This window comes from Bombina bombina, chromosome 12 (genome assembly GCF_027579735.1).
Source record: "Bombina bombina isolate aBomBom1 chromosome 12, aBomBom1.pri, whole genome shotgun sequence".
NCBI classification, from domain to species: Eukaryota; Metazoa; Chordata; class Amphibia; order Anura; family Bombinatoridae; genus Bombina; species Bombina bombina.
In genome coordinates, this window is record NC_069510.1 from 3709275 (window position 1) to 3728940 (window position 19666).

Sequence of the window (19666 nt, forward strand, 5' to 3'; positions counted from 1 at the left end):
GTTTTTTTTTTTACAGGCAAAAGAGCTGAAATTCTTGGGGCATGCCCCGCAAAGGGCCCTGTTCAGGGCTGGTAAGGTAAAAGAGCTTGTAATATTTGTATTTTAGAATAGGGTAGGGAATTTTTTATTTTGGGGGGCTTTGTTATTTTATTAGGGGGCTTAGAGTAGGTGTAATTAGTTTAAAATTGTTGTAATATTTTTCTTATGTTTGTAAATATTTTATTATTTTCTGTAACTTAGTTCTTTTTTATTTTTTGTACTTTAGATAGTTTATTTAATTTTATTTATTTGTAGCAATTGTGTTTAATTAATTTATTGATAGTGTAGTGTTAGGTTAATTGTAGGTAATTGTAGGTAGTTTATTTAATTATTTTATTGATAGGGTAGTGTTAGGTTTAATTATATCTTAGGTTAGGATTTATTTTACAGGTAAATTTGTTATTATTTTAACTAGGTAACTATTAAATAGTTCTTAACTATTTAATAGCTATTGTACCTGGTTAAAATAATTACAAAGTTGCCTGTAAAATAAATATTAATCCTAAAATAGCTATAATATAATTATAATTTATATTGTAGCTATATTAGGATTTATTTTACAGGTAAGTATTTAGCTTTAAATAGGAATCATTTATTTAATAAGAGTTAATTTATTTCGTTAGATAAAAATTATATTTAACTTAGGGGGGTGTTAGTGTTAGGGTTAGACTTAGCTTTAGGGGTTAATACATTTATTAGAATAGCGGTGAGCTCCGGTCGGCAGATTAGGGGTTAATAATTGAAGGTAGGTGTCGGCGATGTTAGGGAGGGCAGATTAGGGGTTAATACTATTTATGATAGGGTTAGTGAGGCGGATTAGGGGTTAATAACTTTATTATAGTAGCGCTCAGGTCCGCTCGGCAGATTAGGGGTTAATAAGTGTAGGCAGGTGTCGGCGACGTTGTGGGGGGCAGATTAGGGGTTAATAAATATAACATAGGGGTCGGCGATGTTAGGGCAGCAGATTAGGGGTACATAGGGATAACGTAGGTGGCGGCGGTTTACGGAGCGGCAGATTAGGGGTTAAAAGTGTAATGCAGGGGTCAGCGATAGCGGGGGCGGCAGATTAGGAGTTAATAAGTGTAAGGTTAGGGGTGTTTAGACTCGGGGTACATGTTAGGGTGTTAGGTGCAGACTTAGGAGGTGTTTCCCCATAGGAAACAATGGGGCTGCGTTAGGAGCTGAACGCTGCTTTTTTGCAGGTGTTAGGTTTTTTTTCAGCTCAAACAGCCCCATTGTTTCCTATGGGAGAATCGTGCACGAGCACGTTTTTGATGCCGGCCGCGTCCGTAAGCAACTCTGGTATCGAGAGTTGCATTTGCGGTAAAAATGCTCTACGCTCCTTTTTTGGAGCCTAACGCAGCATTTGTTTGAACTCTCGATACCAGAGTTAAATTTATGGTGCGGCCAGAAAAAAACCCGCGGAGCGTTAACAGCCCTTTTACCGCCGAACTCTAAATCTAGGCCTGTGTATTTAGTTTATATAACTGTTATTAGCAGATATAGCTGTATCCGTTCTGTACGGTTGTGTGTGTGTGTCATCTTATGGGGTCTTATCTAACACGTTGTGTATTTAGTTTATATAACTGTTATTAGCAGATATAGCTGTATCCGTTCTGTACGGTTGTGTGTGTCATCTTATGGGGTCTTATCTAACACTTTGTGTATTTAGTTTATATTACTGTTATTAGCAGATATAGCTGTATCCGTTGTGTGTGTCATCTTATGGGGTCTTATCTAACACGTTGTGTATTTAGTTTATATAACTGTTATTAGCAGATATAGCTGTATCCGTTCTGTACGGTTGTGTGTGTGTGTCATCTTATGGGGTCTTATCTAACACAATGTGTATTTAGTTTATATAACTGTTATTAGCAGATATAGCTGTATCAGTTCTGTACGGTTGTGTGTGTCATCTTATGGGGTCTTATCTAACACGTTGTGTATTTAGTTTATATTACTGTTATTAGCAGATATAGCTGTATCCGTTGTGTGTGTCATCTTATGGGGTCTTATCTAACACGTTGTGTATTTAGTTATATAACTGTTATTAGCAGATATAGCTGTTTCCGTTATGTACGGTTGTGTGTGTGTGTCATCTTATGGGGTCTTATCTAACACGTTGTGTATTTAGTTTATATAACTGTTATTAGCAGATATAGCTGTATCAGTTCTGTAAGGTTGTGTGTGTCATCTTATGGGGTCTTATCTAACACGTTGTGTATTTAGTTTATATAACTGTTATTAGCAGATTTATCTGTATCCGTTCTGTACGGTTGTGTGTGTGTGTCATCTTATGGGGTCTTATCTAACACGTTGTGTATTTAGTTATATAACTGTTATTAGCAGATATAGCTGTATCAGTTCTGTACGGTTGTGTGTGTGTGTCATCTTATGGGGTCTTATCTAACACGTTGTGTATTTAGTTTATATAACTGTTATTAGCAGATATAGCTGTATCAGTTCTGTACGGTTGTGTGCGTGTCATCTTATGGGGTCTTATCTAACACGTTGTGTATTTAGTTTATATTACTGTTATTAGCAGATATAGCTGTATCCGTTGTGTGTGTCATCTTATGGGGTCTTATCTAACACGTTGTGTATTTAGTTTATATAACTGTTATTAGCAGATATAGCTGTATCAGTTCTGTACGGTTGTGTGTGTCATCTTATGGGGTCTTATCTAACACTTTGTGTATTTAGTTTATATTACTGTTATTAGCAGATATAGCTGTATCCGTTGTGTGTGTCATCTTATGGGGTCTTATCTAACACGTTGTGTATTTAGTTTATATAACTGTTATTAGCAGATATAGCTGTATCCGTTCTGTACGGTTGTGTGTGTGTGTGTCATCTTATGGGGTCTTATCTAACACGTTGTGTATTTAGTTTATATAACTGTTATTAGCAGATATAGCTGTATCCGTTCTGTACGGTTGTGTGTGTGTGTCATCTTATGGGGTCTTATCTAACACAATGTGTATTTAGTTTATATAACTGTTATTAGCAGATATAGCTGTATCAGTTCTGTACGGTTGTGTGTGTCATCTTATGGGGTCTTATCTAACACGTTGTGTATTTAGTTTATATTACTGTTATTAGCAGATATAGCTGTATCCGTTGTGTGTGTCATCTTATGGGGTCTTATCTAACACGTTGTGTATTTAGTTATATAACTGTTATTAGCAGATATAGCTGTTTCCGTTATGTACGGTTGTGTGTGTGTGTCATCTTATGGGGTCTTATCTAACACGTTGTGTATTTAGTTTATATAACTGTTATTAGCAGATATAGCTGTATCAGTTCTGTACGGTTGTGTGTGTCATCTTATGGGGTCTTATCTAACACGTTGTGTATTTAGTTTATATAACTGTTATTAGCAGATTTATCTGTATCCGTTCTGTACGGTTGTGTGTGTGTGTCATCTTATGGGGTCTTATCTAACACGTTGTGTATTTAGTTATATAACTGTTATTAGCAGATATAGCTGTATCAGTTCTGTACGGTTGTGTGTGTGTCATCTTATGGGGTCTTATCTAACACGTTGTGTATTTAGTTTATATAACTGTTATTAGCAGATATAGCTGTATCAGTTCTGTACGGTTGTGTGTGTGTCATCTTATGGGGTCTTATCTAACACGTTGTGTATTTAGTTTATATAACTGTTATTAGCAGATATAGCTGTATCAGTTCTGTACGGTTGTGTGTGTCATCTTATGGGGTCTTATCTAACACGTTGTGTATTTAGTTTATATAACTGTTATTAGCAGATTTATCTGTATCCGTTCTGTACGGTTGTGTGTGTGTGTCATCTTATGGGGTCTTATCTAACACGTTGTGTATTTAGTTATATAACTGTTATTAGCAGATATAGCTGTATCAGTTCTGTACGGTTGTGTGTGTGTCATCTTATGGGGTCTTATCTAACACGTTGTGTATTTAGTTTATATAACTGTTATTAGCAGATTTAGCTGTATCCGTTCTGTACGGTTTTGTGTGTGTGTGTCATCTTATGGGGTCTTATCTAACACGTTGTGTATTTAGTTTATATAACTGTTATTAGCAGATATATCTGTATCAGTTCTGTACGGTTGTGTGTGTGTCATCTTATGGGGTCTTATCTAACACGTTGTGTATTTAGTTTATATAACTGTTATTAGCAGATATAGCTGTATCCGTTCTGTACGGGTGTGTGTGTGTGTGTGTGTGTCATCTTATGGGGTCTTATCTAACACGTTGTGTATTTAGTTTATATAACTGTTATTAGCAGATATAGCTGTATCCGTTCTGTACGGGTGTGTGTGTGTGTGTGTGTGTCATCTTATGGGGTCTTATCTAACACGTTGTGTATTTAGTTTATATAACTGTTATTAGCAGATATAGCTGTATCAGTTCTGTACGGTTGTGTGTGTGTGTGTCATCTTATGGGGTCTTATCTAACACGTTGTGTATTTAGTTTATATAACTGTTATTAGCAGATATAGCTGTATCAGTTCTGTACGGTTGTGTGTGTCATCTTATGGGGTCTTATCTAACACTTTGTGCATTTAGTTTATATTACTGTTATTAGCAGATATAGCTGTATCCGTTGTGTGTGTCATCTTATGGGGTCTTATCTAACACGTTGTGTATTTAGTTATATAACTGTTATTAGCAGATATAGCTGTATCAGTTCTGTACGGTTGTGTGTGTGTGTGTCATCTTATGGTGTCTTATCTAACACGTTGTGTATTTAGTTTATATAACTGTTATTAGCAGATATAGCTGTATCCGTTCTGTACGGTTGTGTGTGTGTGTGTGTGTGTGTGTGTGTCATCTTATGGGGTCTTATCTAACACGTTGTGTATTTAGTTTATATAACTATTAGCAGATATAGCTGTATCCGTTCTGTACGGTTGTGTGTGTGTGTGTGTCATCTTATGGGGTCTTATATAACACGTTGTGTATTTAGTTTATATAACTGTTATTAGCAGATATAGCTGTATCCGTTCTGTACGGTTGTGTGTGTGTCATCTTATGGGGTCTTATATAACACGTTGTGTATTTAGTTTATATAACTGTTATTAGCAGATATAGCTGTATCCGTTCTGTACGGTTGTGTGTGTCATCTTATGGGGTCCTATCTAAGAATTTTGTGCTATACAGCTTTTTCTGACAGAGATGGTGCATCTGATTCCACTCAGCCAAGGAAGAAGAAAAAGAAAAAGTCCAGAAAATCTTTTGAGAAGACAAATCAGCAGAAAGTGGCACCATTTGTTCCCCCAAAGCTAGTTGGCAGCTTGTCGCAGGGTGCAGGTGAGCCGGCTGAACACTCTTCTACCAAAGCGAAGTGTGCTTATTGTAAAACAAGTAGATTCTTCAGTTCATTTATGTGACTCATGTTTAGAGTTTTTATCGCTTGCCGATCAGTCTAATGATATTCCTATGTGTACGAATGCACCTACTGTTTCCTTTTTATGGATCAATGCAGATGGCGTACCTCCAGCAATGAAAAAGTTGATTGCTGCTGCCATTGCGAAGGCCCTGACTGCTCTTCTGCCTTCATACAAACGATAATGGTCAGTTCAGATTTTACCTTTTACTAGTAATATATTTACTTACATACAAAATTCTGAAGTATCTTCTTATGATGAGCATTCCTCTGATACTGAGGCTTTCTCATCAGACACAGACCTCGACAATTCCTCCTTTTTTTATTTAAAATTTAACATATTCTTCCTCTTTTTTAAGGAAGTCTTAGTCACTTTGGGGATTAAAGAATCTAAACCTTCTGATGATAAACCCTGCAATCATTTGAACTCCGTATATGAAACTGTCAATCTCCCTGAGATTTTCCCTATACCTGATGCTGTCTCTTACATGACTGCTAATTAATGGTCTAAACCAGGTGTCTCTCTTAACCCTTCTTCAAGGTTTAAAAAGCTATATCCTTTACCAACTGGTATCTTAGAGTTTTGGGAAACGGTTCCCAAGGTTGATGGAGCCATTTCCACTCTGGCTAACGCACTACTATTCCTCTAGAAGACAGTCCTTCTTTTTAAAGATGCTTTAGATAAGAAAACTTTAATCGTATCTAAGAAGAGCATATTTACATACTGACTATATACTTAGACCAGCTTTATCTATTGCTGACGTGGCTGCTGCTTCTACTTTCTGGGTAACCAGTCTTGCACAGCAGTTATCCACTGACTCTGAATTTTCTAATCCTATTAAATTTATTCAAAATGCATATAATTGTATTTATGATGTAGTTTTTGATATTATGATAATCAACATCAAGAGCATGTTTCTAGCTACTCTTACTAGAAAAGAAAATGTGGGGGCGGGATAGCGCTAACGAATAGCTGAGAGCCAAAATATCTAAAAAACTCTAATGAGATAGTACATTACTTGTATAAATAAACAAAAAAATCGAATTAAAATTAGCGTATCTAAGTAGCCAAAAAAAGAAGGATTGGATGTATATGTACAAATAAATCAATATTTATTATAACAATTTCTACGCGTTTCAGCCTCCAGGGGCCTTTATCAAGACCCTTGATAAAGGCCCCTGGAGGCTGAAACGCGTAGAATTTGCTTACTATACCTTGATACATTTTATATCTCTTTACTAACTGAGGTATCGTTGGTGGATTGGACAGGTACATTGAGCGGTCACTGATCACAGGTGAGCCGTCTCTGCATGTGTAATTCCTGCCCCAGGACCCACAGAAAACGAACCCAGAGTGCTTTTTAAAGGTCTATCAATCATAGGCTGAAATATTGCACAACGGCGCTTTACTATTTGGAAATCTAAACTGAACTTTAACCCGGAACTTGATCCCTCTGGGACCATTTCCACACGCTGGATACCTGCTGCAGAGGACGGACAGATACTGGCTAAGAACAGGCTAAAAAAACGGAGGAAAGCCATACAGAAAGAAGATAAAGTTACTTCTCACATCACTCCGTTTTTACCCGGTCTTTGAATTGACACACTGGTAACATTACCCCCTAAGGAGATCACACTGGTAAACATTATTACCCACGGATCACACTGGTAAACATTATCACCCACGGATCAGCTCCATTTTGGGAATACTGATATCAAGCATTTTTTAATAGCATTTTTTAATAGACTTTGTAGTTATTTTATCTGTTTTTTGTCATATATGCTGCCAATAATTCTGGTTAGTTATACATGCTGCTAGTAATTCTGTTTGGTCGTATATGCTGCTAATAATTTTGTGTATTTGAGAACCTCAGATAGTCACTCTCATTGCAGTCTTTTAGATACACTTATTTTTTACCTGAAGCCGGCATCTTTTATAGGAGTTATCTGTTAGAATTTATGTTAGAATTTATCTTATATTGTTATAATAAATATTGATTTATTTGTACATATACATCCAATCCTTCTTTTTTTGGCTACTTAGATACGCTAATTTTAATTCGATTTTTTTTGTTTATTTATACAAGCAATGTACTATCTCAGAGTTTTTTAGATATTTTGGCTCTCAGCTATTCGTTAGCGCTATCCCGCCCCCACATTTTCTTTTTGAACTAAGGGTGTACTTTATGAGGTTAGCACACTCCATATTGGGATTAGCTAGGAGAGCAGAAGTGTAGTATCCCTAATCACACTCTACAATTTTACTCTTACTAGAAAAGCCTTATGGCTTAAATCCTGAAATGCTGACATGGTATCCAAAACTAGATTATGACGAGTCCACGGCTCACCCCGTCGTTTCTAAGACAGGTATTTATTTTTGTTAAACTACAGTCACCTCTGCACCTTTGGCTTTTCCTTTCTCTTCCTAACTTCGGTCGAATGACTGGAGTGGGAGGGAAGGGAGGAGCTATATATACAGTTCTGCTGTGGTGCTCTTTGCCTCCTCCTGCTGACCAGCAGGCGTAATCCCATAAGTAAGGATGAAATCCGTGGACTCGTCATATCGTAAAAGAAATAAATGTATCAGGTAAGCATAAATTTCCTTTTCTCTTGTTAAGTGTGTTCAGTCCATGGGTCATCCATTACTTATGGGATATATTCTCCTTCCCAACAGGAAGTTGCAAGAGGATCACCCAAGCAGAGCTGCTATATAGCTCCTCCCCTCACATGTCATATCCAGTCATTCTCTTGCAACCCTCAACAAAGAAGGAGATCACGAGAGGAGTTGGAGTTTTTACTAAATTATTCTTCAATCAAAAGTTTATTTTAAATGGCACCGGAGTGTGCTGTTTCTCTATCTCAGGCAGTATTTGGAAGAAGAAACTGCCTGCGTTTTCTATGATCTTAGCAGGCGTAACTAAGATCCACTGGCTGTTCTCGACATTCTGAGGAGTGGGGTAACTTCAGAAAATGGGAATAGCATGCGGGGTCCTCCGCAAATGAGGTATGTGCAGTACATTATTTTCTGGGAATGGAATGGACTAAGAAAACACTGCTGTTACCCGTATGATGTAAGTACAGCCTTAAATGCAGTAGTAGCGACTGGTATCAGGCTGATAAATGTATGCGCAGTCGAGTTATTTTCTAGGGACTAGAATTTGACTGAGAAAATACTGTTAATACTGAAATAATGCTTAAGCCTTATCTGCAGTGGAAGCGACTGGTAGCAGGCTTAGTGATAACTTTGCATGACATTGGAAAATTTTGTTTTTAAAACGTTTACTGGCATGTTATTCGTTTTGTGAGGTACTTTGGTGATAAATCTTTTTGGGCATGATTTTTTTCCACATGGCTAATGTATTTTTCTGCATAGAAACCGTTATATCAGGGCTCCCACTGTTGTTGTAATAGGAGTGGGAGGGACCTTGTTTTAGCGCCTTGTTGCGCAGTTAAAATTCTAGCACAGTCTTCCTGCTTCTTCCTCCTTGATCCAGGACGTCTCTAGAGAGCTCAGGGGTCTGCAAAATTCATTTTTGAGGGAGGTAATCAGTCACAGCAGATCTGTGACAGTGTGTTTGACTGTGATTAAAAGCGTTAAATCTTAATTTGATATCCGTTTTTGGGGTATTGAGGGGTTAATAATCCTCTGCTAATTAATACACTTCTCGTTAAGAATTGTTTGACTATATCTGTGTTTTTTAAAAGCGCTGCAGCGTTTTTTGTTTTGTTTTTTTTTTCAAAGAAACTGAAAGTAAACATGATACATTGCATAAGCACAAAGGTCAGCAAGAATACAACAACAATATACAGAACTGAAATCTTACAGTAAGTTGTTTGTTACATTTCTGAAACTAATTGTTCATAAAATCTATATGTAACCAAAATTCTTTGTAACATTTCCATACGTCTCACATCTGAGATACGTTAATATAATACTTTACTGAAAGCAAACATCAAGAATCTCTGCTGCCTTAAAATTATGACGGGCAATGGAAATAATGAAGCCCGTCGTGAGAGGAAAAGAGGAAATAGTGTAAGAATAAAGGAAATGCGAAAATGGAAGAGAAAAAAAAAAAGGGGGTGTGAAGAGGAGAGAGGGGGAAGGAAGGGGTTCTCATCATTGGGATAGGGGGGTGGGGGAAGAGAAGAAAAAAAAAAACGGGGGAAGGGAAGAGGAGGTCAAGCGTGTGTTTGCATTGAAAAGGGGTGAGGTATCAGGAGCTCATCTAACCAGGGGTCTCCAAATCTCTTTCATGTATTCATGAATTTCGATTCTATTGTCTCTCATATATCGAAATCTTTCTAGTGCCAAATGCCTGTCCACTTTGGCTTCCCAGTCTGCTGTATGAGGGATTTTATCTGATTTCCAGTGTTGGGGGATGAGGGCCTTTGCGCTATTTAACATTATATATAGTAGATATTTTTTAGGTTTCTCTGTCAGTTTGGGCAGCCCATGGAATAGTAAAAGGTCCGGGTTTCTGCGTAATGTAATATTTAATTTGGAGTCAATGATATCCATTACAGAGTTCCAGAATGGAGATATCATATCACAGGACCACCAGATGTGGAGAAAAGTCCCGACCTCTCCACAGCCCCTCCAGCACTTACCATCTGATTTCTTATACATTTTTTTTAATCTTGTCTGGTGTAAGATACCACCGGGACAGATATTTTGTAGTTGGATTCTAAGGTTCTGGCTGATATTGAGGCTTTAGAGTGGTTGTGGTATATTTTGTGCCAGTCTGTGTCTGTGAGAGGGCGGTCTAGCTCACCATTCCACTGTCTAACAAAGGTAGGTATATGGCAGTCCTTATGTGATGACAGTAGCTTGTACATGATTGAGATTAAGTGTGAAGGAGCGCGAGTTAACAGGCAGAATGATTCTGTTTGGCTCACTGGTCTGGAGATGCTGCCCACCCTTTTATGTGTGAGCACGAAATGCTGAAGCTGCCTGTGGAAAAACCATGGTATGTTCAGGCCCATCTCCTCCAATTCATCTAGACTCCTGAATTTGTTATTTAGTAGTAACCTATGGAACATGGTCTGGTCCAGTCGTGTCTTGTCAAGAGTCGGCAGGGCGATACCCCGGGAAAGGAATGTCTGGATTATGTGTAAAGGGCGTAAGAGGAGAAGGATTTGAGGAGATATGCGGGTGTTCTATTAGTGTTCTATCCCATTGCGAGAAGAATTCCCTCAGCAGCGGGTACTGGCTAATGATTTTAGGTCTGTTCTTGTTTGAAATCCATCCCAATGTGCCTGCATTTTGAGTGTTCAATATAGCCCGTCCCACCTGGACCCAAGTTTTATCCCTAGAGTTGACACACCATTCAACCTGATGTTGGAGATTAATAGCCTTTTTATAAAGTAGCAGGTTCGGGATGCCCAGCCCGCCTTTCTCTTTAGGTAAGTATAGTGTGTTTCTGGAAACCCTAGGTCTGATGCCCCCCCATATATATTCCTCCAGTTGACTTTGAAGTTTTGATAGGTACTGATTGGGAAACGGGGTAGGGAGAGTCTGAAGGTAGTATAGAATCCTCGGGAGGATATTCATTTTTACCACCCCTATCCTACCCAACCATGAAATTTGTTTGTTTCTCCAGGATGAGAGGTCGCCCACAATTGATTGGGATAATTGAATGTAATTAGCCTCAAAGAGGCTTTTTGTTTTGGGGGTGAGGTTGATCCCCAGATATTTGAGTGTCCGCGTTTTTACCCGCAATTTGCAAATATCTGCTAAGCGGCATATGTCCGTTTGGGGTAAGTTGATGTTTAAAATTTCTGATTTGGCTTGGTTCAAATGAAAATTGGAGACTTTTCCATATTCCTCAAATTCTCGAATTTCCGGAATTGAGGTTATCGGGTCAGTGACCGATAGAAGGATATCGTCCGCATATAGCGAAACCTTATGTTCCTGGTCTCCTATCCTAATGCCAGGGATTTTCTGGTTGTCTCGAATCTTCTGTGCTAATATTTCTATGGAGAGGGCGAACAATAAGGGAGATAAGGGGCAGCCCTGGCGTGTGCCGTTTGAGATTTTAAAAGGGTCAGATAGAATATTGTTGACTTTTACTTGTGTGGTTGGGCCCGAATATAGAGAGAAGACTTTTTTGATGAAGGTTTGGCCGAAATTCATTTTTAGTAGGACCGCCCTGAGAAAGTTCCAATTGAGCCTGTCAAAGGCTTTCTCAGCGTCCGTTGATATAAGTACTGATGGGATGTTATTAACTTGCGCATAGTTCACCAGCAGAGCAGCCTTTAAAGTGTTGTCTCTGGCCTCTCTGCCAGGGACAAAGCCCACCTGGTCTGGAGAGATTAGTTGTGGCAGGAATTTGTTTAACCTTGAAGATAAAATTTTTGCAAAAATTTTCAGGTCAACATTAAGGAGGGATATTGGCCTGAAATTTTCAGGCCGGTCTGTCGACTTCCCTGGCTTTGGAATGGTTGTGACATGCGCAAGGAGCATAGTTGATGGGAAATCATGGGAATTCCCGATGTTATTAAATAGGGAGGCTAGGCGGGGGGATAGAATGTCTTTAAAATTTTTATAGTATTTTACGCTGAAACCGTCTGGGCCTGGGCTTTTACCTGCCGGTAAGCTATCTATAGTCTTGGCCACCTCCTCTGTAGAAATGTCTGCGTCCAGACTCGTTCTTTCCTCATCAGAGAGGGTCGCGAGAGATAAGGGTTCTAGATAGGAGTCAATAGGGGATCCCAGAGGTATCCCTTCAGTGACCACTGGGGAGACCACCTCATCCCGGAGATTGTACAAATTCTGGTAATAGGATCTAAGTACTTCTGCTATAGAAGGGCTGTCTGAGCAAGTTTGGCTATTACGGTTTAATATGGAGTGAATGTGGGACTTAGATTGTCTCCTTTTTAAAGCTCTCGCCAAGAGTTTACCGGGCTTATCTCCGAATTCATAGTACTTTTGTTGCAGCTTTAGTGCGGTGATTTGGTGCTCCCTAGAGTGTATGTCTTGTATTTCTCTCCTGGCTTGAAGAAGATTTTGTTTGGTCAGTGCGCCTGTCGGTGTTGTCTTATGTTTGGATTCTAGGTCATGTATCTGCTTAAGGAGGGTTGTGTATCTGAGTCTGAGCTGTTTAGATTGAGAAGCTTTCTGTTGTATTAGTTTGCCTCTGATTACACACTTATGGGCCTCCCACACAACATGGCCCGGTACCTCCCCATTCTCATTATTCTGAAAATATTCCTGTATTTTAGTAGTGATTAGGGTTTTAATTACTTGGTTATTCAACAAAAAGTCATCAAACCTCCAGATGAATGGTCTGTCTGGTGCTGAGGGCCACTTTATCTGACATACTACTGGGGCGTGGTCAGACCAGGTCATGGGAAGTATCTTTGTGTTTAAGACTCCCGCTAAGGTCAGTTGGTCAGTGAAAAAATAATCAATCCTAGAGTATACTTCGTGAGGGTGGGAATAAAAAGTGTAATCTCGTCTGGTGGGATAAAGTATTCGCCACGTGTCATGAATCGCTAGTTCTTCTAGTCTGGCATTGCACTGTCTGAGGGTCTTGTTGGAAACTGAGGTTGTCATTTTGGAGGTGTCTAAGATGGGATCAAGTGGGACATTGAAGTCACCACCAAGTATCAGCGCTCCTTTACGGAGTTCAAAAATGTTGTTAGTTAGGTAATTCAAAAATTTATTCTGGTGTTGGTTCGGGAAATAGGCATTGACAAGAGTGACAAGTCTATTATGAAGTGTACCTATGATTATCAGATATCGACCCTCCGGGTCCTTCTCTATATGAGAAAGCGAAAAAGGGGAGGAGTGTTTTATCAATATACCTACCCCATTTTTTTAGAGGTACCAGATGCAAAAAAGGAAGTGGGGAATTTAGGGTTAAACCAAGCCGGTTCCTTCCCCCTACAAAAGTGCGTCTCCTGCAAAAATACGACATCGCAGTGTGCGCGAGTAACATCCCGAATGAGATGGGAACGTTTTTCTGGGATATTAAGACCTTTAGTGTTTAATGTCATAAAGGACAAAGTTTGTGTCCCGTGATCAGTCATAGTTGGGGTTGGAGGGTGCAAGAAGAGGGGAAAAGAAAAAAAAAAAAAGGGGGGGGGGGAGGGGTACTAGAGGGAAGTACAAGTTCAGGAAGGGGTTGAAGGGTAGTTAGGGATTAGAGAGAAAGAAGTCTGAAGAAAAAGATTTCTTGGAAATATATATCTAAAAACAAAAAATAAAATAAAAAGAGAAGGTGAAAAGAGCGATAGTCGGGCAACCCACTGTTGACAGTGAATGACCGAGGACCGCAAGCAAGGTGGAGAAGGTAAAAAGAGTAAGAAGGGTATGGGATCTGTATCCCTGCGTCCGATGCAAATAAAAGAGAAAAAAGAGATGAAAGGTAAAAGGAAGGAGTATAGCATGTCCCAGTTAGTAGATTTTATATAAAATCGAGGGTAATAAGGGGTGAAAGGGTGCATTTACGGGTAATTAATATACTCTACATAACTGAGATCTCGCATCTGACTCTGCAATTAAGGATAAGAGTTGACATGAGAACAACAATAACATTATAAACAGTAGGACATCCATTACAGTTGAGAACCTGTGAAACAAGACTGCAGTGTAGCCCAAATGAACACATTGGGGTCAGAGAATACATTAACCTAAGGTAAATTATAAATCAGGTAGTAATATTTATTCTAAAACATTTACCCTGAATACCCCGTTTGGGTTTTCTCATAAAATTGCCCAACCACACCTGGCACTAATCCAGCTGTGGGGTAGGAGGGCCCATTCTGTCTATTAGGTTCTAATCCCCTGTGGTAGCTTGCCAGTGACATTTAGAGGCCCAGCGTATCTATAATGTCTAACTTTATATAGCTCTGTACTCGGAGGGACAGTAGGAAGCTAACTCGTTTGCCAGGTGTCGGGGCACATGTAACCACTCAAACCTTTGGGGTGCAATCTATACTGTAAAACATATTAAATAAAGGTGAAACATTGTAAACATAACATATCTAACAGTTTAAGTAGTTTTGAGTTAGTAGAGGCATGCACCTTTGGGTATAGGTATACGCATGGCAACCACTCAATCCTCTTCTTATGACCAACAATAAAAATTTAAGTTAGTAACATTGAATCTAATTAAACAGATGCTTGATCACTTATCTGGATCTTGAACAAAGTCCTCTGCATGTCATGATCTCCCAAAAAATCAGGGAGATGCAATCTACAAGTTCTGGTTTCTGAGAGAGGTTGCCTCTTCTTCTTGATGGGGTATTTCAATATCTAATATGTTGCAGAAGTCCTGTAGGTCTGCCTGAGTTCTGAATATCGCTTGTTTCCCTTTATGGGTAGCAATAAGGCAGACCGGGAAACCCCATTTATATTGAATTTTGTGTGATTGGAGTGCGCTGGTTAAGAAACGAAGGTCTCTTCTTTTCTGTAATGTCATCTGACTCAGATCGGAGAATATTTGAATAGGGATGCCAGCATGTGTAAGCTCCTTGATAGTCCGTGCTTTCTGGGAGATTGCATCTTTGTCCCTGTAGCTCAGAAACTTCACAATTATATCCCTTGGGGGGGCTTTAGGTGATGGTCTGGGTCGTAGAGCTCGGTGAGCCCTCTCTAATTGAACAGCTGGTGAGCTTGGTGTCCCTTTTATAGTCCGGAATAAGTCTTGTAAGTAACCCTCTAGTGCTGAGTTATTTACTGATTCCGGCACCCCTCTTATCCGGAGATTATTATGCCTGCCTCTGTTGTCCAGGTCTTCAACCCTGGACAGCAGAAATTGAATGTCTCCCTCCTGTTCTAGAGCCCTTTGAGTATTAGCTGTTACCTGAGCCTGTATAGTATCTTGCTTCTTCTCCAGGGTATGAACCTGCTGGTTAATTTGGTGAAAGTCTTTTTTTAAGTCCCCGAAGAGAGACCTCATTTCAGATAGTACCATGTTGATGTCAGCTTTGGTAGAGTGGACTCTAAGGTCCTCTTCAGATGGTTGGTCTTGTGGGTGTGTACTCAGTACTGTGTGCTCAGTTAATGCTAGGGAGGGTGCAGCACCTGTGTTTTCACTATTTATTGGGTCCTGTGTCGCAGTCGCCATTTTAAGGTAGTTAGTGAGGTTTGTGCTTTTAGGGCCTTTCTCCCCTTTGGTATTTTTTCTGTGAGACATTGCCCTTAGGGAGTCCTATTAAGTGCTTCCAGCTGGGTGAGATGTGGTGAAAAGGCAATGAAAGCTCTTGAGGGGGCCAGGTGGAGGGGTGAGGATAAAAGGGTGCTGTATGTCAGCAGGAGAGCAAATCAAGAACAAGTCAAACGTTATATTCCAGAAATGGTCTTGGCTCTCTATGTGCAGAGTTATGTGATAGAGGTGCAGGCCTTTCCTTTAGTTCAGTTGTCTCCCCTTATTTGAAAAAGAAAGGGGGTTGTGTGTAATGTCACTGGGAAACTGAGCGCTCTGTAAGGGGGTATCACCTTACACTGTCAAGTTTGTAGTATATGCCGGCTGCAGCCTGGTTTCCAGAACAGTGCAAAAAGTTTATTGCTTAAAATGTAGTATGATGGTGCTTATAGCGATTTAACTTTAATCCCAGAGCACGTTCACAAATGCCATCTACCGTATTTCCCCAATATCATGCTCTGCCCCTGTGTAAAAAATTGTGCTGAAATAATGTTTAGCAGCCCACTGCTAATTTCCAAATGTGACCGCTTATGTTTGGGGCACTAAACAGGCAGTCCCCGCTGTGTTACTGACCATCAGAGATTGCCCGGTCCCATAGAGGTGGCGGGTGCCGCAGCTCCACGTGGTTAGCGCCCTTATGTGATCTAGGTTTCCAGGAGAGGACCCCCGGCACTCTGACAGGTTAGATTATTTCTCCTCAGCACTCCGCTACCGTCGTACCGACCTGCCCCTTAACAGAAGCAAGCCGGAGGGGACAGGTGGCCCCCCCAGGGACGGCTTCCGGGAGCGCGAGGTCAGGTGAGGTCCGCTCAGGAGTTGGATATAGTCCGGCTTACCCCTGAGAGATCCGTTCTCTTGCCGTGTAGTGTGGTCGCAGTGCAGGTTAGAGGCGCTCCGGTGAGCTGTGCATGTCAATCGGTTCCCACCAGGAGAGCGAGCGGCTCACATCAGTGCGGTCGGGTAGGCCTCAGGTGTTGCCAGGGCTGCGTTGCTGCTAATAGTGCACCCTTTGTAAGTCTGAAATCGTAGTAGGGACATTCAGACCCACGATCCTGTTGTTTGAGTAATGTTAGGACTGCTTTCTCCTTATTAATTATAGATACATCGGACGCAGGGCATGGGAGCCAGGAATTAGTCAGCCATGTCCCTGCGTGGCCAGGCTCCGCCCCCGCTGCAGCGTTTTTTTTTATATTGCTTGTAAACTTATTGAAAGTGATTTCCAAGCTTGCTAGTTTCATTGCTAAGTCTGTTTAAACATGTCTGATACAGAGGAATCTGCTTGTTCATCATGTTCAAAAGCCAATGTGGAGCCCAATAGAACGATGTGTACCAATTGTATTGATATTACTTTGAATAAAAGTCAATCTGTACCGATAAAGAAATTATCACCAGACAACAAGGGGGAAGTTATGCCGTCTAACTCTCCTCACGTGTCAGTACCTTCATCTCCCGCTCGGGAGATGCGTAAGATTGAGACGCCAAGTACATCTAGGCCCTTACAAATCACTTTACATGATATGGCTAATGTTATGAAAGAAGTATTATACAATATGCCCGAATTAAGAGGCAAGCACGATAGCTCTGGGTTAAGGACAGAGCGCGCTGATGACACGAGAGCCATGTCTGATACTGCGTCACAATTTGCAGAACATGAGGACGGTGAGCTTCATTCTGTCGGTGACGGTTCTGATTCGGGGAGACCGGATTCAGAAATTTCAAATTTTAAATTTAAGCTTGAGAACCTCCGCGTGTTACTAGGGGAGGTGTTAGCGGCTCTGAATGATTGCGACACGGTGGCAATCCCAGAGAAATTGTGTAGGTTGGATAGATCCTATGCGGTACCGGTGTGTACTGACGTTTTTCCTATACCAAAAAGACTTACAGAAATTATTAGTAAGGAGTGGGATAGACCCGGTGTGCCCTTTTCCCCTCCTCCGATATTTAGAAAAATGTTTCCTATAGATGCCACCACACGAGACTTATGGCAGACGGTCCCTAAGGTGGAGGGAGCAGTTTCTACTTTAGCCAAGCGTACCACTATCCCGGTGGAGGATAGCTGTGCTTTCTCAGATCCAATGGATAAAAAATTAGAGGGTTACCTTAAGAAAATGTTTGTTCAACAAGGTTTTATATTGCAGCCTCTTGCATGCATTGTGCCTGTCACGGCTGCAGCGGCATTCTGGTTTGAGTCTCTGGAAGAGGCGATTCGCACAACACCATTGGATGAGACTTTGAGCAAAGTTAGAACGCTTAAACAGGCTAATGCGTTTGTTTCAGATGCCGTAGTGCATTTAACCAAACTTACGGCTAAAAATTCCGGATTCGCCATACAGGCGCACAGGGCGCTATGGCTTAAATCCTGGTCAGCGGATATAACTTCTAAGTCTAAACTACTTAACATTCCCTTCAAAGGGCAGACCTTATTCGGGCCCGGCTTGAAGGAAATTATTGCTGACATTACGGGAGGTAAGGGCCACGCCCTTCCTCAGGACAGGGCCAAACCAAAGGCCAAACAGTCTAATTTTCGTGCCTTTCGTAACTTCAAGGCAGGAGCAGCATCAACTTCCTCCGCTCCAAAACAGGAAGGAACTACTGGTCGTTACAGACAGGGTTGGAAAGGCAACCAGTCATGGAACAAGGGCAAGCAGGCCAGAAAGCCTACTTCCGCCCCTAAGACAGCATGAAGACAGGGCCCCCTATCCGGAGACGGATCTAGTGGGGGGCAGACTTTCTCTCTTCGCCCAGGCTTGGGCAAGAGATGTACAGGATCCCTGGACGTTGGAGATTATTTCTCAGGGATACCTTCTGGATTTCAAAACTTCTCCTCCACAAGGGAGGTTTCATCTGTCAAGGTTATCAACAAACCTAGTAAAGAAAGAGGCATTTCTACAATGTGTACAAGACCTCTTAGTGATGGGAGTGATGCACCCAGTTCCGCGAACGGAACAAGGGCAAGGGTTTTATTCAAATCTGTTTGTGGTTCCCAAAAAAGAGGGAACCTTCAGACCAATCTTAGACTTAAAAATCTTAAACAAATTCCTAAGGGTTCCATCGTTCAAGATGGAAACCATTCGGACCATCCTACCCATGATCCAAGAGGGTCAATATATGACCACAGTGGACTTAAAGGATGCCTACCTTCACATACCGATTCACAAAGATCATTATCGGTACCTAAGGTTTGCCTTTCTAGACAGGTATTACCAGTTTGTAGCTCTTCCCTTCGGGTTAGCTACGGCCCCGAGAATTTTTACAAAGGTTCTGGGCTCACTTCTGGCGGTACTAAGACCACGAGGCATAGCGGTGGCTCCGTACCTAGACGACATTCTGATACAAGCGTCAAGTTTTCAAAATGCAAAGTCTCATACAGAGATAGTTCTAGTATTTCTGAGGTCGCATGGGTGGAAAGTGAACGTGGAAAAGAGTTCTCTGTTACCACTCACAAGGGTTTCTTTTCTAGGGACTCTTATAGATTCTGTAGGGATGAAGATTTACCTGACGGAGTCCACGTTATCAAAGATTCTCAATGCTTGCCGTGTCCTTCACTCCATTCCAAGCCCATCAGTAGCTCAGTGCATGGAAGTAATCGGCTTAATGGTCGCGGCAATGGACATAGTGCCATTTGCGCGCATACATCTCAGACCGCTGCAACTATGCATGCTAAGTCAATGGAACGGGGATTACTCAGATCTGTCCCCTTTGGTTATCACGGGTTCATCTGTCCAAAGGAATGACCTTTCGCAGACCAGATTGGACGATTGTAACAACAGATGCCAGCCTACTAGGCTGGGGAGCAGTCTAGAATTCCCTGAAGGCTCAGGGATCGTGGACTCAGGAGGAGAAACTCCTCCCGATAAACATTCTAGAATTAAGAGCAATATTCAATGCTCTTCTAGCCTGGCCTCAGTTGGCAACACTGATGTTCATCAGATTTCAGTCGGACAACATCACGACTGTGGCTTACATCAATCATCAAGGGGGAACCAGGAGTTCCCTAGCGATGTTGGAAGTCTCGAAGATAATTCGCTGGGCAGAGTCTCACTCTTGCCACCTGTCAGCGATCTACATCCCAGGCGTGGAGAACTGGGAGGCAGATTTTCTAAGT

The 19666-nt window shown here is 41.0% G+C and overlaps 1 protein-coding gene across 1 annotated transcript in view; it reads left to right on the top strand.

Annotated features, from left to right (window-relative positions):
- The window catches only part of SURF6 (surfeit 6), a 79895-nt gene that overhangs the window by 4326 nt on the left and 55903 nt on the right, over positions 1-19666 (top strand). The window contains exon 2 of the mRNA XM_053695757.1: positions 5185-5334. Coding sequence (XP_053551732.1) covers positions 5185-5334 — 150 coding nt within the window. The remainder of the gene's footprint in view (positions 1-5184; positions 5335-19666) is intronic.